Below are 25,083 nucleotides of genomic sequence, written 5' to 3'. Positions count from 1 at the left end.
CCGACCTGTGTGTCCTCAGGCCGTCCAGCAGAGTGTGACGGTAAATTCGTCTCAGAAAGTTCTCACGTTCACCACCACCACCCTGGAAGACATCCTTAAGTCCTTCTCTGATGTCAGCGTGATCCGTATCGCCAGTGGCTACCTCTTAATGGTAAACTCACTCACACGTCTCCAGTTCCTTCTGAAGAGCTTTAGTTTTATCTAGACTTCCTCTCCTTTTATGTTCAAGTTAAAGCACAACCTCATTCACTACACTCTGCTTTACACATTTTAAACTAAGGACTCATCCGAGTATTTGTATAACCCTGGAAAATGCCTCATTTTGATGTTAACGTCATTTTAAGGTCCATTCACACAAAGCTGGAGTGACTAAAAAAAATTGACACCAAATCTGAGAAAGACAGTGATTTAATTAGCATGCTAACAGCATGCATCTGTTAGATTTGTTTATATGGTAAAAAACATCAAAAGTTGGATTTATTAATTTCATCCCCTTTTAATCACTGCTATAGCCATTCACTTTTAGGCAAACATATTTGGACATTGTATTGCATCTTGCTCTGTTCTTTGAGCGTGCCATCAAAAGCGTGGTGTTTCTGTTATGTAAAATAAAAGTACAATTTACCATACTTTCAAAAAGAGTGATTATTACAGAAATGAAAGTTTTTTTAGCTTTTAGTATGATTATGTTAGCCTTAAGGCTAGGAATAAGCTGGTGCATTTCAAAACAATGACAAAATTCGTATTTAGGAGATATAAACGCTAAAATGGATCACGGATTTTAATGACATTACCGCGTACTTCAGTTTCTCATCAAATCTTCTGTCCAATCAAATGTTCTCTAGAATCTGAAGTCCCACCCCTCCTACACTATCAGGAGACACTGAAGCTGAGGCTGAAATTGGTCATTTGTTCACACATTTACTATTTTCTACATGGTGAATGGCACATAGTGCACAATATAGAGGATAGGGAACGATTCAGTGTACATATGCATTCCAATGACCCGAATGAAGTTTGTTTTTGCGTTAGCGTCACATGTACCGCTGAAGCACGAGCACAGTTTGCTCCGGTCCAGAGACATGAGAGCACAGAGCGGATCAGCGCGAGTCAGCGCAGACCACAAAAGATATCAGACCCATTTAAATTCTGCACAGAATGCTGTATTTTAAAGTGATATAGAGGAGATTAGGAGGAGAAAAAAGGGGCGGAGCTGTTTGATATGTCCCGTTCTGTCTTCTTTCAGTTGAACTTACATCAACACATTAAATAATGCTGCAAGTTCCATGACACTTCAGTGGGCCTTTAAAAATGCATCTCGAGGCCCCTGTATTCTTTTCCATTATGTTGCAACTCCATCTAGTTGTTTCAATGTAAATGCCGCCAAAGAAACTGGTACAGTCATGGTCAGATGAGCCTGAAACAGGCAGAAATTGTACAGGAATTCTTTAAAATACCAATTAATCAACTGGTCGGTGCCATGGCCAAGCAGGTTACTGCACACGTTGTGCTGCTCATGCAGTCGCTGAGAGTTTGAATCTACATTTACAGACACTGTACATAATTTTCTGTTCTCTCTGTGTCAAAGTCAAAGTGTCAAAAAGCAAAAGATGTAAGAAAAAATTGACCTTGGCTAAGAATCAAATGATCGACTGATCATTACAATATATCGACATGCATTTGTTCATTTTATAATCTTGTCATGAATGTTTTTCATGTTGTAAATTCAGACTTGGTGTGTATAGGCCCAGTGTTATGTTACGTGCAGCTTGCCAGTGCATGCCTCACCCTGCTGTGCCGTGACCGCACTCATGAGAACGACACTGTGGTAACGTGATAATGTCAGATTAACGCTATAGCTGTGTTATCTGTGTGCAGCTTGCCTATGCGTGTCTGACCATGCTGCGGTGGGACTGCGCCAAGTCTCAGGGGGCGGTCGGGCTGGCCGGAGTGTTGCTGGTCACTCTTTCTGTCGCCGCTGGACTGGGACTCTGCTCGCTTTTGGGCATCTCCTTTAATGCCGCTACCACACAGGTACATCGCATGAACAAGAGCAAACTAAGGGGCTGTTCACACAAAACACATTCTTCCATTCCACTTTGCTATTTTGCCATTGTTTTTCAATATAAACATGCTTGACGAACATCTTTAACCATTGCGCTCGCATGTTTTGCACGACACAGCATTCTAAAAATGTGGCACTCCATCCTCTTTTGCATTAAAATTGTTGTGTTCTGTGTGAACCGGCCCTGAGATGTTACAGTACCAACTGCGTACTTTACACGTAGCACACTTTTTTGTTTTCATGTGTGTAAAGGTGTTGCCGTTCCTGGCCCTTGGTGTAGGGGTGGACGATGTCTTTCTCCTGGCTCATGCTTTCAGCGAGACTGGTCAGAACAAGAGGATTCCATTCGAGGTGTGTTATCTCATTCCACACATCCTGAAAAACAGGGAACACTACTAAACAACAACCGTTTTCTCCTGTGATAGACCCTCAGAAACACAGTGACTACACATCCAAAGATAGTGTCAAGAAAAGGCTGTCCGTTCAGAAATGAGGGAGCTAGTATGTTATCAGGAGGAAGGGGGTTTATCAGAGCGTACCCTCATGTTATCACTTACATAAAGGAATGTGTGTGTACCTGCCCCGGCCTGTGATGTAACTTCAAAAACACTGGCACACTTTGATCTGCTGAGGGCCACTGAACAATGTGTGACTAAAGAAGTTTCTTGATAAAAAGTTTCACTGATAAACAATTGTACCATTGTACTACTATTGTTTGTTTGTTTGTTTGTTTGTTTTTTGGGGGGATATGGCATTATGTTCATACCATTGTATTCTATAACATAATTTGAAGTAATAAATACCATGGAATAAATATTAATATTTATTTGATAAATATTACATAATTTTTTCATATAATACCCTAGTGAAAAATACATTTGCTAAAATGTATTTGAAATACATTTATTTCATGCTAAGTATATTACAAATACATTTACATATTTATGTACTTAATAAAAAATACCCTGCAATTGTACTTTTTGTATACTTAAAGTCTGCTAAAGTCAACTAATTTTGTACTTAATGCACTTTAATTGTGGGGAAGTTTTGCTGAGGTCTAACTAAAGATATACATATAGTATATTTGATTGTGCTAAAGTGGAACTATTGCAAGTATACTATTGCAAGTAACAATTACAAGGTACACTTAACATCTTGCATTTGAAGACTGAAATTATTCAAAATTCATACAATCCTTATCAGTATTGACATTAAAACACATTTTAGGCTTAATGTTAAAAAATGTGCATTGTGCACAAGTACTCCAAATATATGATTTTTATATCAGTATCGATATGTCAGTGAATATTTTATAATATTATATAATAGGTTATATTATGTAAACATTTTTAAAAATATTTTTGAACTATATATAGTAAAAGATTTGTAAACTTGATTTAAAAAAAAAAAAGGATCATTAAAAGAACCTGATCATTTGTTCATGATTTGGTCTATGCTGGCATACTGCGGTAGTCTTTTTTTAATACTTCATACTTTTACATATACTTTTGGTTTTTCAAAATACCATGGTATTATCATCTGATACCATCACTTTTCCATAGTACTGCCACAGTACTTTTTTAGTAAATCTTTAATCAGTTTCTGTATAGCCATTACTAGCACAGACATTAAGGATTTAAGTTGTTAGTTTTGCCTGCGAGACTCGATTGGGCGATGGCAATCTTATGTGTACATGATCTGTTTTTTTTAGTAGATTTGTGTACTTGTTTTCGTCGATATATCTGTCAGGGGTATCTTTGTTTAGCTTTTGTGTGCGTGTACGCGTGGTCGTGTATGAGAGGTGATTTAGATGACTCTAATGCAAACGGCTGAGATCAGGCATGTATTTACTTGTGTTTATGTGAGATTGCACAGCGTGCAGTGACACTTTTGTGTGGAAAGTAAACAGTTCCCCTGTGGGAGGAGAGAGAGTGCAGAGCCCTCCTGTCTTAAAGCTCTCTGTGTGTGGTCCTGCACGTCCTCAGACACCACAAAAAAACTTTCCCTCTTTCTTTCCTTCTCCTCATCTCTACCTCTGTGTGTATGGAGGTGGGGTTTTGAACTGTTTCTTTTTCATCTCACGCCCTGAATGGATTTGAAACGAAGAGAGAGAGAGCTTATCTTAACAAGACAGCAAGCCAATCGTGTTTCTGCACCCTGGGCTGCTTTGTTTAAAATGATATTGATGGAAAATATTTCTGTGTGAGTGAGGGATAAGGCGAAGGGAGGGAAATGAATCTGTTTTTGCTTTTTTCCTCTCCAAAAAAAAAAAAAAAAATCCACATAATAGCGGGGCTAGAAAAGAAGGCTTTTCATCAGAAGTTGAGCTCATTAAGTTGTCATAGCAGGTTGTTTGATCATCAGCTCTCTTCAAAATATCAGTGTGCTTAAATGCAAGTTACGCCATCACAGAAGTCGTAATGTGTGAGTCCGAGATTTATTAAAGGTGAATTATTTTTGCCAGACTAACCAAGGCCTGAAAGTGACAAAAGATGCTTTATTTTTTTATTTTTATTTATTTGGTTATTTTTAATTGGAGTTTTGTCTTTCACCTATCCCATTTTTGATAATTGTATAACAAAATAAAATGTATATTTTTTATGTATTTTTCATAAATTAATAAATTAGTGTTTGCCATTTCAGGTTAAACTCAATTATTCTACTGAAATTCTGACTGGATCGAGCTGAGAATATAATTGTTCAAAGCACCACATTCAAAAGTTCAAAGTTCACAGTATATCACAGTTTTGAAAAAATTCATGTTATCAAATCATATAACCAGATATTAGATTTAATTATTTATTTTTAATTTTATCAATCTGAACATCTAGAGCAGCACATACCCCCATATTTGGGGTCTATAACTAATTAAATAAATTGAGTAATAAATTAAATGGATAAAAAATATAAATTTAATCAGTTTATTGTCATTTCCAGTTACATTGAATTATATCTATTCTACCAAAATCTGAATAAAATTGTTCAAAACACCACATTTAGATGAAAGAAAAATAAGTGACTAAAAGTTTGCAGTATATCAGAGACAGTTTTGAATAAATATACACTAAACATAAAGAATTGCAGTGTTATCACTGACCAGATGTCAATCTTCCTAGTTCAGCAATCTAAACTAAACAACATCTGACTAGCTGCAAAAACTGTACTCGCTATGATATTGATGTCAAAACTGTGCACACATTATTATAATACTCCTCATGTTTACTTATTATTGCATATTCAGCAACTTGGCAATCACATTGTTACTCATTTCACATGCCAATCATAACAGAGGTAATTTACGTACAGATACAGTCTGAGGATACAGTAGCAAAAACAGCTAGTTTAATTCTCAGGGTCAGAGAGAAGTCGGAAAATAGACATGAAAAGCTAATACACAACAAATTTTTGGTGCAAGAAACCTTGACTAATATAAGTAGACTCCGGGGAAAGAATACAATTCTTGCTGTGGATTTGATGACTGCGTGATGTTTATTTCTGTCTTTTTTCCTCAGGACCGCACTGGTGAATGTCTGAAGAGGACTGGGGCTAGTGTAGCCTTGACCTCCATCAGTAATGTCACAGCATTTTTCATGGCTGCCCTTATTCCAATCCCAGCACTCCGAGCTTTCTCCTTACAGGTTTGTGTATATATATTTTTTTTCCATCTCCTTGAATAGGAATGCAGTTCAAATTGCTTGTCTGTTGCAATTGTGTGTTTGCTTGTATTACCAGTGGATGTTTGCTGAAATTTGTCCCATACCTGCTCTTTCCTTGTGTATGTGCGTGTGTTCCATACCTTCATTGACTCCAGATTTCTCCACACGACTTTTATTGATTTCATTCATCAAACCAAGCGTGTGACAGGTTGAGAGAGCTGGCATGGCCCATAACCCCCCCTATGGCGTGTGATTAGTGGTACGGCCCCCTAAGTGTGCACATTGTGGGCATGTAACTCAATCTGGGAGTGGGGGTGGGTTGCGCTGGTTGTTGTTCCACACATCTGCGGTTTATTTATGACCGCGAGGCTGTGGAAGTGACATTGCAAAGAGGCTGAGCAGGAGATCTGCCCACAACCTGTTCCTGACTTAAATCAGGATAAAGAGACTGTCGAATGAAAATTCTGTCATCATTTACTCTCCCTCATATTGTTCCATACCAACTTTTTTTTCTTTTGTGGGGAAAGAAAAGGAGATATTCTGAAGACTGTTGACTGGATATTTCAAGCTCAAAAAGCACCTTTTTAAGGCCTGTTTACACCAACTCAAATGTTCGGCATGAAAATATTTTTCAGTTTTTGCGTGCGATTTGTCTTTTCAGACCAATGCATAAAAAAACATCAGGCTGAATGAAAATGAATGAAAATGTAATTTCACTCCCTGACAGTAGATGGCACTTATAGAAAAGCAGAAATACTGCATTGATGCCATACGAATATTTGTGTCTGTCTAAAAGGTAGGGATGTGCCAAAACCGAATACCGTGTTTGGAAAGGAAATGACGCATTCTACGGAGCCGATAACGGGGCATGTTAATAAAAAAAAAAAAAATAAGATGGGAGGAAAAAAATATATGTTAATGATTTTACGTCCTCTCGCAATTATGTAATTGGGAAATTATATTGGGATATTATATTATTTTGTGTGATCATGTTCGTTCCACATTGCATTTATAAGAGCAGTTAGCCCCATCCAGAAAAATGAATGGATCTCTATGGGCCTCTGATGATGTATAGTAATTATGCTTTTTTTTCTAAAACTGTACTTCCTACGACCAACAGATGGCAGAATTCTGCCCCTAACACCTAGATCAATATCCAGAAACAGCTCATATTTAATTTTAATCCTCATTAGTGTTTTTTTTCTCTCAAAAAATGTAATATTTCATATGCATGCTAATGGTGTAGTTGAAGAATTTTGCAATAAATAGGTAAAAAAGTAATTTATATTCCCCAAAATACAACACTATCTGTATCAAAATCAATTTAAATAAAAATATAAAAAATTTAATTGAAAATATTGTTAAAAAAATTGTTAAAAGTCACATAATTTGTTGTCTGACACATGTAGCAGACCTTTTTTGCGCCGTGGGTAATAGGAGGATTTTCCACGCGGTTACCACCTCAAGTATATTTCAAACCTGTGGGAATCACTGTATTGTATATAATTTGAGGACATCAGGGAGCTGCTATCACTTTTGAATGGACACTCGCTTTTTGCTTTCATATTCGCGATCACGCTACTCGGTGTATAGAGAGCAGCGATACTGATTTTACAAGATAAGATATTTGTCAATGACGCTTAGGAATTGTTGTGCACCAAATCCTCTGACATCGTCTTGTCAGTCATCTCTCCTTACTATCTTCACGTGAAGATATACTGTAATGTATAACCGACTACTGCAGCAAGCCTAACCATGTCCCTTTTGGGGCTCAGTAGAATGCATTATTCATTTTCCGTGCTTTTCCAAATTCGGAATTAGGCTTCAGGCACATCCCTACTAAACAGATGCTTTAACAGCCGTTTACCGCCCTAAATTTTCTCACTGAACATTCGTCTTGGTGTGAACAGCCCTTTAAAGTGTAATAAAATTGGTTCCTATGACGAATCATGCACAATAAGACCATAATCCTCTCTAGCTCTCTTTAGCGTGTTTGAGTGACAAGTATTGATGTCCAATTCATGAATGAATCATTTTGATTCAGATCTTTTCAATGAATCAAATAAACGATATGAATAATTTGTTAATAATTCGTTCATGATTCACTACTCATGAATGGAGACTTTTCAGTCAATAGTGACTTAAAATGTTTGTCTTTTCTCACTCAAAGCTATTGTATGGCTTGAGAAGACCTTTGAATATAGAACATGAGTTGTATGGAGCACTTTTTTCTTTCACATCCTTTTTGAAGCTTCAGTCCCCATTCATTGTAATTGCATGACTGATTTTCTACTGAAAAGAAGTATCTATTATGAGTTTGTAATAATTTATGACAGAAGTTTATTTTTGGGTGAAGTATCCCTTTAAATTGCTTATGAAATCTGAATACCTATGTTTGAACCTGCTTAAGCAGTCTTACTAAATTCAGTTTAAAGATTTTCTCTATTGGACGTCTGAAGCTTCATCCCCCTCGCATGAAACGCACACTGATTCAGCACTTGGGCTGCTTAACCCTTGAACTTTAGGTGAAATAACCTCGCCATCATCCACATAACCTGCACAGCTGCACAGAGACAGACGCAGAGATTTACACACTGATGCCTTGTTCTGTTTAACAAACACACTCACACAAATCTCAGCCTAAACCCTACTGACAGCCTCCCCCTTTGCGGGATCCTTTGATCCTAAATCATAAATACACCATTTCTTTATATATCTGCAAGTGTAGACTCATAATGTGTTTGTGTCTGTTCAATGATTGCATATTTTCAGAATATGATGTGCGGGATGAGCCTGCCCGACCACACGCGAGAAGTGGCTCACGCCTAAACTCGCACACACGCACTCATACGGTGCTGTAGATCTAGTATTAGGATGTGTGGATTGATGTCTCACACACATCTGTCAGACACACGCTGTTTTTCACTGCAGCGCACTCCAACTGGCACCTGTTCAGCAGTGCCTGAAAACACTCATCTTCAAAACCACTGTTAAAACACACACACGTACACACATACACACACATTCACGGCTAAGAGATACTGCTTTTACGAATGTGTTATTTCCTGCCGTGACAGTCTCTTTTTTCAGATGTAGTGTGTTTACTTAAGAATTTGTGTCCAAATATTTACTTCAGATTTTCTTTACAAATGTGATTACTTGATAATTTGTGTCCAAATGTGTTTACTTCAACTTTTGTCTAATATTCTTCAACTTTTTGGCTCAACTTATCCACTTTGGGCAAAATGCCCCAAAATTACTGAAGAATTGTATTTGTTTTGATTTCTGCCACATTCTGCCATATGCATCTCAAGCCTTTAGATAATCTATAGATAACATTTACTTATACAAACAAATTTGTAGGCTTTCTATTTTGGGAAAATGCACCAAAAATATTGATGACTCATCCTGCACTACACAGATTTTTGCCCAATCAAATGCTCAAGAATGAGAATGAAATATGTCTTTTAAAGTCAACATAAAATCTACACTGACTATATACTACCATTCAAAAGAATTTTTTAACAAAAAATTAATACTTGTATTTAACAATGATTCATTAAATTGATAAAAAGGCAGTTAAAACATGTATAATGTTACAACATTTTTCTATTTCAAATAAATGCTTTACTTTTGAACTTTTTATTCATAAAATAATCCTGAAATAAACAGAATCACACTTTCAACAAAAATAATAAGCAACACAATTATTTTCAACATTGATAAAAATAATGTTTTTTTTTTTTTTTTTTTTAGCGTCAAATCAGCATATTAGAATGATTTCTGAAGGATCATGTGACACTAAAGAATGGCGTATGGCTGCTGAAAATTCAGTAAATTGTAAATTATTGTAAATTGTAATTATATTTCACAGTGTTACTGTTTTACTCTATTTTTATCAAATAAATGCAGCCTTTCTGAGCATGAGACTTCTTTCAAAATATTAAAAATTCTTCCCAACCCCAAACTTTTAAATGGTAGTGTGTGTTCCATGTTTTAACAACTCACTGGTGCACATTATTCCAAAGGAAAAAATAGTTTCTTCATATTTTTTCATTAAAATATAATTTGCCAAATTTACTTTATCAACATGTATTTTTGTGCAATAAGTAATAGGTTGCAATTGCCACTTCTAGTTGAATTTAAACATTATTTCTCTGTCTTAATATCTTGTTATGAGTCAGGTTGTGTTTTGATTTTTCCATCTCTGTTTAGCACTGTTCCTTTGGCACCTCCATCTCTTTCTGTCTTTTTATCTGTTTCTTTGGCAGCCTAAAACCAGCTGCACATGTCAAGCCTAACAGATCTTACTCGAGAATCACTCACACACATTCTCTCATTTGTTCTCTCTTTGTTCCTCTCTAGGGCTGATAGATTTGATATTTTGTTGTGTAATGCAGTGACAAGTGTGTCCAAATACTTTTTGGAGTCGATGTATTTTGTATCCATGAGTCTCTCTGTCTTATTGTGTCTTGGCTCTGTCAGGCTGAGCTGCTCTCTGGGTGGTCTGGCAGTCTGACGGCTCCAACCTCCACCCATAAAAAAATACACCCTAACTAGGGCAGGCATGCTTCGATCTGCCCTCTCTCTCTGTTTCTGACTCTCATTGTCATGTCGCCTTTCTTCATCCACTCTCTCTTCTCACACTAGTTATTCTGTGAGCTTCAACCAAATTAATCAGGATTAAATGTTTTAAATCACTTGCTCGTTTCCCCACACTGGTAAGGAGCTCTTGGCCTGGTGGGGTCTTTTTAGTAACCGTGTGATATATCGGCTGTGAAAGAAAGTGGCTGTTTCCCAAAGGTCAGAAGAGCCACATCTAGCTGAACTCTGAGATTTTTTTTTTGCCTGTGTTTGGACACAAACCCATTCAGTTTTAATTCATAGTTAGTTTTTAATATGGGAGTGTGTTGATTGAATTATGAGTTTGATAACAATGTGATTTACATTTAGAAATTTAAGTGAGTTTCACTCAAGCTGGATGAGCCCAAATTCAGTTTTGGAATGGCAAGGGTTGTGTTTTTTATTTGTTTGTCATTCATCTGTTCTGAAGAGAATAATTGTCTTAAAATTGAATTTGTTGGGATCATTGTGGTTTTGGCTTAAGACCCTCTGCAGATGTGCGAGTGTTGCTATAAGTGAATATTTTGTGCGAGTGTGAATATCTGCTTAATAGCAACTTCTCTTTTTCTCTCAGGCTGCAGTGGTTGTGGTGTTTAACTTCGCTATGGTGCTGCTGATCTTTCCTGCCATCCTCAGCATGGACCTGTACCGCCGAGAGGACCGCCGCTTTGACATTTTCTGCTGCTTTGTTAGGTAGTGTACGCATTTACCCGGCTAAAGGAAGACTCATCATAAACCGCTGTTGTTTTCAAAGCTAATTTTATTTAATACACTTAGCTTAACTCTACCCTTAATAGAAAAAAAACCATTTGCATTTCAGGAGAAAAACATAATTTAAGCATTTTTACTTTGAAGGATGTCGCTAAATAGAGTTAGCTAACTTCTGGGGTTTTGTCCCCAAGTAAACATACCATACCATTCCATTTTTGGCTAATATATAAACTTTTTTGTTCTCATGATGACCTTAAAGGGTTAGTTCACCCAAAATGAAAATGGCTTTTGTTAATCTTCTAAACACAATTCCTCCATTGACAATCTACGCAACTACCACTTCAAAAGGTTCATAAAGACATTGTAAAACAAATCCATATGAGTTGAGCCGTTTAATCCAAATTTTCTGAAGAGATTTGATTGCTTTTATGATGAATTCTTATTAAACATTAATCTAATCACACATCAGATATGGTATATGGAAGCTCAGGCATGCTTGCTTGACGCGCGAGAACCAATGAGGTTCATTTTCATGTGTTACGCAGCTCATTTGAGATTCAGCAAGAATCAATGAGGTTTGTTCTTGCACGTCAAGCAAGTATGGTTGAGCTTCTGTTTATGTTTGCTAAATGTTTATATGTGAATAAAAGCCTAAATTCAGTTTGTTCATCATATAAAGCGAATAAACCGCTCTATTTATATGGATTAATTTTACAATCTCTTTGTGAACTTTTTGAAGCAACAAAGTGGTAATTGCATGGACTGTCAATGGAGGGACAGAAATCTCTCAGATTTCATAAAAATGTTTTTATTTGTGTTACGAAGATGAACAAAAGTCTTACAGGTTTGGAACGACATGAGGGTGAATAAATGATGACAATTTTTGGGTGAACTAACAATTTAAGTTCACTACCATTTAAAAGTTTAAGGTCAGTACATTTTATGAAAGACGTTAATACATTTATATTTAGCAGGTATGCTTTAAATTGATCAGAATTGACAGTACAAACATTTATAATGTTACAAAAGATTTAGTTTTGAAATACATTTATTTCTATTCATCAAAGGAAAAAAAAAAAAAAAAAAAAAATATATATATATATATATATATATATATATATATATATATATATATATATATATATGTATATATAATATATATATATACAGTATCAACAACACAATTAAGCATCAACCTGTTCTAACATCTATACTTTGTGTGCATACGTGTGTGTGTTGATATGCATCTCTGTCTGTGGCCGCGGGCCTTTAAATAAGACATGCCGTTGCCTCTCCTGCTTTCTGTAACATTCTTGGTGTCTGATGAGAGAGAGAAAGCGAGTCAGCTATAGGCACATACTTTACCTTCTTAGTCATGCCCCCAAACTCCTGCAGGAAATTAAACCTGATGCCTAAACTTTCACCATGGTTGAAACGCTTGCTTTCTAGTCACCAGCACTCACTCGCCTCTCGGCTTTAACTGCTCTCGACTGGAAACCTGATTGCGGTCGTATTTACATTAATTTGCATGAGCGCTCAAGAGTAACGAGTTGCCACATCTGAAGGACTTTCACAAGCTCACTTGCTACATCTCCATTCATATAGACAATCATGGAGAAACTCTTTTACAATTCTTGATAACCCCCTTCATTTGCCTTCTAAGCCAGCATACTAACTGTCATGAACCCTTATAAGTAACTGATTTGGAACATGCTACGTAGGCAGCGATTTGCCACAAATGGCGCTCCACACAGGAAACTCAACTTTCAATTGATTTCAGTAAAGTTTGTCATTAGCATGTTGTGAAACTAACAATATTATAGTCTAATAATAATAAAAATACAGAGCATACACAAATATTGGGTAAAATAATCAAATTTTTTACATATTGATACTTTTTGGTATTGAATGACTTTGTCTTGCATCGTCCGCCATCCTGGATTTATTGCTGCGTTCCGATTCGCATACTATCCATCCCAAATAGTATTCGAAATTAGAATTATATAAAAATTAGTGTGTCCCAAATCTTAGTATGATGAAATGAGTATCCCTAAGATAATCGGATTCAGTAGCGTAAATTAAATAAACTGAAATATCCTGCGTATAAGAGGATGTAAACTGTGGTAAAATGACTGACAGATGACAGTGCGACCCATTAAAGTCACAATTATGATGTAATAATACGTCCCACAACTTGTCTACTCTTCTGCTACACACTCAAAATTATCTACTTTTCTTCACAAAAAGATAAAATTTTTAGTGCATAGTATAAGTAGGTGAATTGGGACACAGCACATTAAAGATTAAAGATACGTATGATGCTGACTTAAAATTTGGACCAATCTTAAAAGGAGGAGTGATTAAGATGCCTTTTTAAACGTCCTTTTTTGGTGAATGTTAGTCTATACATGCCAACTTTATCCAGCTCTTCTGTATAATTTCCTGTGTTATTGTGATATAAATTGATATTGCAGGAAATTCCACACAGAATCAACCTTTACATGGTGCTTTTGTGTTACTGAATTTCTCTGTCATTCTCTCTCTCTCTCTCTCTCTCTCTCCCTCTCTTTTAGCCCTTGTGCTAACCGGGTGATCCATTTAGAGCCGCAGGCATCGTACGGCGACTCCTCCGCCGACTCGAGCCGCTACAGCCCTCCGCCCTCCTACAGCAGCCACAGCTTTGCCCAGCACACCCAAATCACCATGCAGTCCACTGTACAGCTGCGCACCGAGTACGACCCCAGAACACAAGCCTACTACACCACAGCCGAGCCCCATTCTCACATCTCCGTCCAACCCTATGCCCCAAATCCCAATCCCAATCCCAACCCCAACCGCAACAACAATAACAACAACAACCGCAACAACAGCAGCACAGGGCCAGGAGCGGCTTCTGATACAGCGTCCTGCCAGAGTCCTGATGGCGCTAGCTCCACACGAGACTTGCTATCTCAGTTCGGGGAGTCGAGTTTACGCTGCCTGGAACCACCGTGTTCACGATGGACATTCGCATCATTTGCTGAGAATCATTATGCACCGTTTTTACTGCAGCCTACAACAAAGGTGAGGATAAAATGCTTTTTTCCCACTGTACACATCATCCGATTAGAAGTGGGATTACAGATGCCAGCGATGAGCTAATCTCCTGGAGTTAAGTTTTGTAAGTGTTATTTTGTGAGTCAGGGCCTTCTGAAAACCACAAACACCTCAAACAGGGCAGAACTTCGTCATAAGACACTAAAACAGCAGTAGCTTCAGATATAGCCAAACTCTGACTCATATCTTTCTTTTTGTGTGTGTTTCCTATCAGGTGGTGGTAATTTTGCTCTTCTTGGCACTACTCGGGGTCAGTCTGTACGGCACCACCCGTGTCCGGGACGGTTTAGAGCTGACTGACATTGTTCCTAGAGAGACGGGCGAATACGACTTCATCCGTGCCCAATTCCGCTACTTTTCCTTCTACAACATGTATGTGGTTACCCAGAGAGCGGACTACGCACAGATCCAGCCTCAGCTCTATGAGCTGCACCAACGCTTCGGCACTGTGAAGTACGTCCTGCGGGAGGAGAACGGCCAGCTCCCACACATGTGGCTGCATTACTTCAGAGATTGGCTGCAAGGTAATACATTCAGATGTGTAATCGATCAGTCTTGCATCAGAGACCACTGGTGGAGGCCAAACCCAAGGGCCAGACCTTTGACTAAGCTGCAAAAGGTCTGGTCATATTGCACATGGCAGCTCATTCTGATCCAGAACTGCCCATTTAGACAGGAAGAGATCATAATGACCAACATATGCATTTGTTTGTTTTGTTTTGTTTTTTTCCCCCTTGTTTTCAGCATAAACCTCTATAAGTTTTGTTAGATGTACACTTTTAAAAGTTGGGGATTTATTTATTTATTTATTTTTTTTGAAGAATTTAATACTCTTAAATTATCTGTAAGACATATTAACATTAAATTGATCAAAAGAGACCATAAAGACATTTATAATATTACATTTCTGTTTCAAATAACATTTAAAAACACATAACACTTGACCTTTCTATTCATCAAAGAATCCTGAAGTATTGTATCATGGTTTCCATAGAAATGGCGGCACAACTGTTTTCGACGGTTATGATGAAAGATCAGCATATTAGAATGATTTCTGGCCAAAAAACTGAAAATGTAGCTTTGCCATCACAGTAATAAATTACTTTAAAATAAATTAAAATAGAAAACAGTTATTATAAATTGTAATAATATTTCACAATAGTGCAGCCTTCGTGAGCAAATGAGACTTCGTTTAGATACATTAAAAAAATCGTACCAACCGCAAACTTTTAAATGGTGGTGTATTTTTAAAAAGGGAAAAAAAATCCAATATCCCATTTGCCAATAAACTATTTCATTTTCTCTAAAAAAAACAAAAAAACATAGGAGTTTCACATACTGCTTCATTTTTGCAGACTGTTTTGCTTTCCAGACAGCGGCTTGCTTCGTCGGAGACTAGTTTTACCTCAATTTTACCATCATCAGATCATCTGTTTCTCACAAACATCAATCACGCTGCTAAACCTCCAAATCTGTAACACATTTAATTTCTTAAGACGGATTATGATCCGAGAATGAGGTTTAAATTGAGAGATTAAAAACAGAGAAAAGAAAAAGACAAGTCAAAAAGGAGTCAAAAAATGCAGTGAAGGTGAGTAAAAAAAGAAAGATTGGGAGATAAAGGGCATGTCCCTGCAATAACTTTCTCCTTGTGGCCTCCTCCACAGTGGCTTCTTTCCACGAAATCCATGTGTCGAGTGTTCGGAATGCCGTATCTAATCCCGGGCGGGCCAAATTCAAAAGCAAACCTTGTTTTGCCCACTTTCTCTCTCATAACTCCTCTTTTAAAAGGCATACCAAAGGACTTCTGTCCAGACGGAGTTTGGGTGGCATGTATAGACTTGCTTTGTCGCTGTCAGCTCAGCCAACCAGAACCTCAAACATCATTGCCCATTTTCATTTACTTTCTTTGTTTAATCCTTTCAGCGATCTCATTGGAACACTTTTTTTGTTCGGTGCAGGGGCAGCGTCTCTATGTGTGCGTTTACTGTGGTGTATGTATGTGCGTATAGGCTTCAGTAAAGGCTGCTTCTGAGAGGGTGGAGAGAGCTGTCTTTAATATTGTGGTTTGAAATGGCTCGACAAATTGGTCACAGACAGTGAGGCGAGGGAGAGAGAAAACATCGTGCCCTAGAAACGGACCACTGGCGTTGAGGGGAGAGAGAGAACAAGAGGTTGAGGGATGACTGAGAGGAGAGGTTAATATGATTTATGTATGTATAACCTATTCAACAGGAGCCACAAAATAATGTGTGTGTCTCGGCAGGTCTGCAGGAGGCATTCGATAAGGACTGGCAGGCCGGTAGGATCACTCAGGGGAACTACAGGAACGGCTCTGACGATGGTGTCCTGGCCTACAAACTCCTGGTGCAGACTGGCCGCAGGGATAAGCCAGTCGACATCAACCTGGTAAGAAATAAACTAGACTTAAGTCCATCTCACTTGAGTAAGATCAGATACATCTCAATGCATCTCCAGTTTTTATAGATTGAATCCCATGATTCTCAGAGAGGTGATGGAGCCAGTCTCCTATATCCAGATTATCCACTCTTACTGAAGAGCACATTACTGTTTACTAAGAAACATATTGACTGATTATGCAGGTCACCCAATGGAGTTCACTACCTAAATTAACTAACTAAATTCACAACCAAAACTAACAAACTTATTTTATTTATGGGCTTACCAAATAAGCTTGGCGACATTTTTATTTTATTTTATTTTATTAAAGTTGAGATCTATCTATCTATCTATCTATCTATCTATCTATCTATCTATCTATCTATCTATCTATCTATCTATCTATCTATCTATCTATCTATCTATCTATCTATCTATCTATCTATCTATCTATCTATCTATCTATCTATCTATCTATCTATCTATCTATCTATCTATCTATCTATCATATTAAGTAATAATAACAAATATAGAAAGTAATCATATCAATAATTAATAATAATATCTACTTATTCATTTTATTGTGTAATATTTATTATTAATGTTATATTTATATACATTCTGAAATTATTGTCGATAATAATACTAATAACATTGTAGTATTATTATTTTTTACTATTAAACAACTGTCATCCCAATCCCTTTTTTTTTTCTTTTTCTCTGAAGTATATTGATACAGTAAAGTGGCCTGGCCTTTTCTGTTACTTCCTGTTTGACATGATCAACATGTTTATGTGAATCTCTGGTTGTGTGTGTAATTCTGGAGATGACGGAGGTGCTTGGCTAGATAGGCGTTTAGCATCAGTGTCAGGGTATATAACTACGCATAGGAACCACACCTGGCTTCTGAATGTCCGTCTGTGTCTGTCCTCATTCTCTCTCTCTCTTTCTCTCTCTGATTGCTTTACCAAGCAGAGGAATTTAAAGCTCTCGATGGGGCCGCAACTTGCCTCTGAAAAAGCAATTAAGTCTTCATTTAAACCATTTGTTCCAGTTTCTTGCTGCAGGCCTAAAGCTCAGCCTATACAACCTTTTCAGGACTCCTTCAGAGGGGCCTTGTCAAGAAAGAAACCACTGCACGTACACACAAACACACACACACACACACACACACACACACACACACACACACCGGCAAAAAAATATAACAGGTTAACACATTAACAGTTTCCAGTTGCTACCCAGCATGAAATGTCAGGCAAGAGGAGAGCAAAAATATGAAAAATACAAAGCATACCACATGCCAGAGGGACTAGAGGGTGGGGAGGTGTGGAGCGGACGGCTGCGAGCAAGAGTGTGTGTGTTTGAGAGTGTGTCATCTTGTCGGGTAATTGGCAATGCACGCATAAGACCAAAAATGATTTGCATTTTTGTTGTATTCAAGTGGTCATTATTTTGCTGAACCATTGCCAGCTGAATGGTGAAAGAAAAGCCAGCCGATCTGTGTTGGTGTGCGGCCCCGTGATGTCATTTCCTCTGCCTGTGAGGGAAGAGGGACGGCAGTGGGCCAGGAGGCCGCCAGCTTTGTACTGTGTGCTTCCCGTGACAGCTTGAAGACATACAGTTGTTGCGCATCCTGCTGCTTAATGCAATCCAGATCTTTGGAATCCAAGTCCGCTTTTTTCTCTCCCGCCTCTCGCTTATTCCCTTTCTCTTGGAAGTGTTGCCATGTCCCCTTTCAGTGTATACAGATGCGGGAATCACATGCTGCCTGTCTTTTGGTCACCTTAACTTGTACTACTTTGTCATTGAGGACTTCCTTTTTTTTTTTAACTGATAGTAAATGTATTATTATATTTTTTATTATATTCATTCATTTTAAAATATATTAAACAGAAAATCAATACTAAATTAACTTTTTATTTTATATATGTGTTTTATTAAATTGAAATTACTCAGTTGTCTCTCAATTTTTCTTACTAGTCTACATTTTTATTTTAGATTTTTTTTTTGTAATTAAATTAAATTATTTAAATTTCATTTAATTTCTTATTAAATTGAAAGTCAGTACTGTCAAACATTTTTCCCCTCATCTAATATATATTTTTTGTAATTATGTTTTTTATTTGTGATTATTGTGAGAAATTGCAGAGATATAGTAACAGCAAACATAAAATACAACATAAGATACAACATAAAAATGGCGATGGATGGATGGATGGATGGATGGATGGATGGACGGATGGACGGATAGATAGATAGATAGATAGATAGATAGATAGATAGATAGATAGATAGATAGATAGATAGATAGATAGATAGATAGATAGATAGATAGATAGATAGATAGATAGATAGATAGATAGATAGATAGATAGATAGCAAAATTAGAAGGCAGCCAATGATCACAAATTAACAATATTCACTTTAAAACATTTTAAAGTTCGGGTTGTATTACTCCAACAGATTACAGTATGTAATTTAGCCCCATTGATTCTTGCAGTACTGAATTCTAAATGGACGGTTATAGAATGAGAGCATCCACAATCCTTCCACGTCAATATTAGGTTTATCTAATGTGTTTTTTTTGTTTGTTTTGTTTTTTTTGTTCCTTTCAGGCAGTTTTACTTGATTTTAATTTTTTACTTTTGTTGAGTAGGATTTTAGGTCACTGTGCTATCAAAAACCCTATTTTGCCTTCATGGCAGGAGCCCTCTGTGGCGCCAGGCATTGTGGGTATCCATAGGGGTCAGGAGAAGCAAGTGTTTGCAACATTTGTACAGATGTTGTGTTATTTTTATAGCTCTCCTCCATTTGCTGGGTGGCATTTCCTCCAGTGTTAACAGCAAGGTTAACTGCACACAGACGCGCTCAGGGACTCCGGCCAATTTTTTTATTGTTACACTAACTCAAGCAATTTTTCTCTCACTCACTCTCATTTCCACCACACACCCTGACCCCCCCAAACACACACACACTGACCCCCAACTCCTGACTGGGAGACTGTAGATTTATTTTCTCGGGAAGCATGTATGGCATGGAGTGTGATGCCATAATGACTTTGCCTTCACAGGAGGTAGCTAGCTTAGCGCTAGGCGAGAAGCAGAGAAGCAGTGCTGGTGGGCATTCACAATGCTCGATTATATAGTACATATATTGGTGTATCTGCTTTTTTAGATATAGTTAATGTTAGCGGACAAACCATGTTGATTGAACATTTTCTAATTTTACATTTTTTTTTTTTTTTTTTTTAATCACTAGCTAACCAAACAGCGGTTGGTGGGTAGCGATGGAATCATCAACCCAAACGCCTTCTATATTTATTTATCTGCCTGGGTGAGCAATGACCCGGTGGCCTATGCCGCATCCCAGGCCAACATCCGTCCTCACCCTCCTGAGTGGCTCCATGACAGGACAGACTCCATTCCTGTCAGCAGACTCAACAGTGAGTATTTTCTGATTCATTTATCACCAGTCCAAGGTGCCAAATAATTACAATTAGTTGATGTGTCCAACTTATTATTTTTTTTTTTTTAGATTTTTAAGCATTTTAATATGCTAAATTTTGTTGATCTTATCCTGTTTTCCTTGGCATCTATGCATTGTGGGCACAATAATTTCATCTCAAGCAGCAGCAGATGGCATTAATGCATTACTTGGTTACTAGACATCTTAAACCTGTGAATAAACCTGCTGTCATTTTCTGGATTTTCCTTTATTCATGTCTTATTTGTTAGGATATACATTTTTTGTGTTAAATGATAAAGTCAACATGAAATGGTATTTACAACACATTTTACCTCTGTAATGTTACCGATTTCATAGTAAAACAGGATATTCAAAAATAAAAGATAGGATTAAGTCCTCGTCTAGCAATCCCAATGCTCTAAATAGCAATTAAACATCTAAAAGTATCTTTATTTGTACGTTTTCTGAGGGGAATACCTTTTCTTTGATCATGAAAAATGCAGTTTTTCCTCTGCTCACTTCTTGACTACTGGTGCTTCCCCTCAGAACAAGTTTGGTATCGTTGTTAAACGCAGCATTCTACATTTTTGAATATTCATAGCGAATTCCCTATGGCATGAGTCTGAACCAATTAAATGTGATTTTCAAACTCTGCTGATGTAAACAAAATGATCTTACTCGCGCTGATTGACAGATCTGAAGCGCGCACACAAAGACGCCTCAGACAGCGTGCGATCCCAATATACACAAATACACAGAATTGCAGTATTTCAAAAATATCTGTCTTGGTGAGTATTCACACAAACATTGTCTTAAGTGAACATTTGGTTAACTGTTGGGAAAAAACATCTGATGTGTAACATTATATTAGATCTGTGAGAAATAGTAGTTGGGAAATTATGGAGAAAAAAAAGTTTAAGATATATTTCTTCCTATAGATATGGGACTTGGTTTGTGCCAAATGTGGCAGTATTACCAGGGATTTTAAGGTTTGGTTGCTAGGTGATTTTGTTTTGGAACTCAATTTTTCTCAAAATGCAGACTCTATTGACTTCAAACAGGTGTAGCTCAGTCATTTTTGGTCAGATTCCAACAAATATAACATAATTAAAGGTTTTTTAATAGAGAATGTGAAAATAATATTAACTCATTTTTGATAATTTGCTCCTTGCGACTCATTTTGCCAGCATGGGTCACAAATAAAGTAAGGGATTACACAATTTTGTCTAATTTAATTACAGTTACTACTGATGTAATTGCATTAAATACTGTATATAACAATTCTATATAAAATGTTAAAATAAATAAATAGATTTGAAACATGCATTGTATTGTTCATAGTAAGACTAGGAGTATATGATTAAATGTATTCTGTTACAAAGGAAGTTTGATATTTGGTTGATAATGGTCAACTGAGCTTTTCCACAATGAATGACTTGTGTATCGTTTATGAAGTTCAGACGGCGAAAGTGGGTTTATTCAATTTGTAGTCGTATTTTTAAAGTTAACAGCGGCTGCGTGAGCTTGCGTACATTGTGTGTGTGCAGTACACAGTGGGCGCTCAGGGGAAATGTGACTGGATAACAAGCTGAAACGGCCTCTCCGAGTCGGAGCCCCCACAGCAGGCTGGCAGACATCCAACTCCCGTCCTGATGGAAATTTATAGTGGAGATTATAACGGGGCAAAAGCATGTTTAGCAAGTGGTCCTGCCTGACCCTTCAGGCACAGGAACACACACTCAGATATTCCCTCCCTTCCACCCACACGCCCTTCACAGACGCTCTCACACACACCTCCGGAGCGCTAGTCATTCTGGGTCACATTCTTCTGATTTTATTTGTGGTTTTAAGACTGCCGCTTATCCAAGTCCAGTAGCCGGAGTGATGACTCATTCCAGGCCTGCTGCTGAAAGCCCTGCAGTGCACACAAGCTTTGATGACAGGTGATAACTGTCAGCATGAATTTGGCAATACTCAAACGTTTGATAGTCGTCCGCGCGTGTGTGTTCTTTCCGGAGAGGAGCGGTGGGATATTTCAGTGCAGATTTTTGACAACATAATTACAGCAGATCATCGTCAGGATTGACACTCGGCTGCATGTCGAGATTTGATAGCTGGTAATTTAGCCCTCTTTTCCTCCTGGGGCGGTGAAGAAATCGACATGTTTAATAGGTGCAGTCTGTTACTTTGAGAACACTAGACATCCTTTAACTATGATTCTGGAAGAGTAGCAGATCATGTGGCTTGTTGTAAAAGTAAAATTTACTAATAATTATCTCTTTTGCATGGACCTCTTTTCACCTGCAGTTCCTGCTGCTGAGCCCATCGAATATGCACAGTTTCCCTTCTACCTCAACGGGCTTCGTGAGACGCCACAGTTCGTGGAGGCCATCGAGAGTGTCCGCGCCATCTGCAGCAACTACAGCCGTCAGGGCCTGCCCAGCTACCCCAATGGCTACCCCTTCCTCTTCTGGGAGCAGTACGTAGGCCTGCGTCACTGGCTCCTGCTGTCCATCAGCGTCGTGTTGGCCTGCACCTTTCTAGTGTGCGCCGTCTTCCTGCTCAACCCCTGGACTGCGGGAATCATAGTAAGTTTCTCCTTAAGATGTGTCAGGGTTTTGTGTGCACGTACATCCATCACAGACTTGGCTCTATCTGTGTATGTACATTCAAGGCATGTAAAACCCAAGTCTGAATTTTTGGCATGAAACATTTCTATGAACTCCTTCATACTGCAATTATCTGTTGTTAGTTGGAGTTAGGGGTTAGGCTTTTTTAAAATTGTTTGCATGCAGAAAAAATTCATTCATGTATCTAAAATTTTTTTAGAGATGTCAGACTCAGTGTAAGTAGTTTTGGCACAAATCTTTCGTGGCATTTAGTCACACTGGACTTAGTGTTAACAGGTCTTATACAGATATAAATATATAGATAACTAAATAAAACATTTAATGCTGCATGTGTGTTTTTTTTTATACTTTAATATTTAATTTTATTTCATTGTGTAAAGCCCCGGGTATACTTCGGCCGTCTGCGTTCGTGCACCGTCCGCATGATGTAATTTTCGTCATGCGGAGGGCTCGCGGCTGGCCGCACACCCTGGCCGCGTGCAGGCCAAATTTCGAGGACCGCGTGCAACAGCGCATGCGCAAGCAGTATAGAAGAGTCCACTAGGTGGCAATACGCACAGTATTGAGCACAGTGTTCAGCCGTCAAAGAAGAGTGTGAAAAGGCCGGTTTAAAAACAACACGCTTGAAAAAAGAGAGAAACATGACAATGGACAGCGAAGTTGACCAGCGTTTGTGCGAAGAGATTATAAAGTAACTACATTTGTACAATTCATGTTTGAAAGAGTACATAGATGTGTTTAGGGTGGCAAATTCATGGAGGGGGATAAGTAAAATATGGGAAAGGATGCACTTCTTTTCTTTTCCGATCATGAACAGTGAATGTCACGTTGATGACACGACTCAGTGCTGCTCTCCGATGTCTGGTAGAGCATAGAAAAAAAACTGTACTGCGCATGTGACGAACACAGTCATCCGCGCGCATCCGTGGTGTAGTATACTTTGAAAGACGCGCGGACGTGATTGCGGAAAGTGAAGTATACCCGGGGCTTAACTCTCTCAAAATACAGCCTTGTAAAACATTAAAATATTTTTTCGGTTATTCAGTACATGCATCTTAAGGTTATATTTAATGCTAATTTTTACAATTATTCATATTTATAAATTATCATCCATTAATAACTATTTACTCAGTTTTTTTTGTTTGTTTTTTTTCAAAAATGAAAGGTAATTGTGATTATTTTTTGCAATTGTGCATTTTATATTTCACAATGGCAACTTTATAGTTAATACTTGTGACCTTTATATTTCAAAATTGCAACTATTTTCTCAATACGTCTTTAAAGCACTATTGCACATATTTCTCCTAGTTGTCTCAAAATTGAGTATATTTTTGCAATTGCAACTTATATCTCATAAAAAGTACTTTCTCACAATTGCCTTTAAATTCTTTTTTTTTACTCTGAGGTGGAAACAATTAGTGGTTGACACATATCGCTAAGGCCAATATATCAGCTGATATTTGCCTTTTTTTTTTTTATATCGGCATCGGTTGACAAGTTTTTCTTTTTGGCTGATGTGTTGGAAGTGGGACTTTTATTTTGACGGCCCTGAGAACGGCAGCACCTGAGCACACAGTGCTCCCATTCTCCATCTTCATTAGTCTCTGTTTAACAGTCTGTCTAATATGTTACTGAATAGAACTGTAAACAAAGTAAACTGTATACGAAAAAGTATTAGGGCTCATTCACACAGAACGCATCTTTGACTCGCGAGACACATTGCTCAGGAATGGTTTTTAAAAAAGCGAAGCTCAGAACGCGAGGTTCTTGAGACGCGTTTTTGACACGTGATGCTATAACTGCAATAACAGAAATAATAGAAATAGGCAAACAGCAGAATAGATAGATAATATTTTTGACATGGAAAAGTAATTTCTGTTCTTTTTCAAAAAACAATGAAAAAGAACAGAAAAACGTGTTCTGTGTGAACGGCCCTTATAGCGTTTGCTTTTATATTATTAGTAACAGAAAGGCAAACACTATAATATGTTCTTATTTACCATCAGCATTCAGCAAATGCTTATTTATATCATTGAAACAAATCTAATAAACACTCAGTTTCACAAACCTTGCAGTGTTACTCAAATTGAATGCAGACAGGAGAGATATCTTTTTTAATTAATTTTCAATTGATTTATTTTGAATTTATTAAATATGAATTCAAATAAATATAAAGTGTATAAACAAGCTTTCACCATGTCCTCTTCATTATTCTGTGAAGAACTGTGATGTACAAGAGGTTTGGAAGTAATTAAATGTGCACAATTTAGAGCAAGACAGGGGAGGGCAGGCAGGAATAGCTGAAGAGAAGCTGTGTTTTTACAGCCCTGCTCTTTGTGTTTATCTTATACTGTCAGAGCGAGTTTGTTTAGTCTACATGAGGCTTTTTGAGACCTTTCTCTAAAATAAATGGGGAAATGAGAGGTTACCACAG

The 25,083-nt window shown here is 37.6% G+C and overlaps 1 protein-coding gene across 3 annotated transcripts in view; it reads left to right on the top strand.

The window, feature by feature from the left end:
* The window catches only part of ptch1 (patched 1), a 69,993-nt gene that overhangs the window by 29,707 nt on the left and 15,203 nt on the right, over nucleotides 1–25,083 (top strand). For 2 of the 3 annotated variants that reach the window (XM_067394899.1, XM_067394898.1), the window contains exons 9-18: nucleotides 20–151; nucleotides 1,879–2,034; nucleotides 2,318–2,416; nucleotides 5,578–5,703; nucleotides 10,919–11,037; nucleotides 13,629–14,118; nucleotides 14,366–14,675; nucleotides 16,418–16,560; nucleotides 19,813–19,996; nucleotides 22,327–22,607. In XM_067394899.1, coding sequence (XP_067251000.1) covers nucleotides 20–151; nucleotides 1,879–2,034; nucleotides 2,318–2,416; nucleotides 5,578–5,703; nucleotides 10,919–11,037; nucleotides 13,629–14,118; nucleotides 14,366–14,675; nucleotides 16,418–16,560; nucleotides 19,813–19,996; nucleotides 22,327–22,607 — 2,040 coding nt within the window. The remainder of the gene's footprint in view (nucleotides 1–19; nucleotides 152–1,878; nucleotides 2,035–2,317; nucleotides 2,417–5,577; nucleotides 5,704–10,918; nucleotides 11,038–13,628; nucleotides 14,119–14,365; nucleotides 14,676–16,417; nucleotides 16,561–19,812; nucleotides 19,997–22,326; nucleotides 22,608–25,083) is intronic. The other variant, XM_067394900.1, reaches the window with a different exon arrangement.

Source organism: Chanodichthys erythropterus, chromosome 9, assembly GCF_024489055.1.
Source record: "Chanodichthys erythropterus isolate Z2021 chromosome 9, ASM2448905v1, whole genome shotgun sequence".
Lineage (NCBI taxonomy): Eukaryota > Metazoa > Chordata > Actinopteri > Cypriniformes > Xenocyprididae > Chanodichthys > Chanodichthys erythropterus.
Note: the sequence above shows the minus strand (reverse complement) of the source record. Positions and strands in the feature narration are given on the sequence as shown.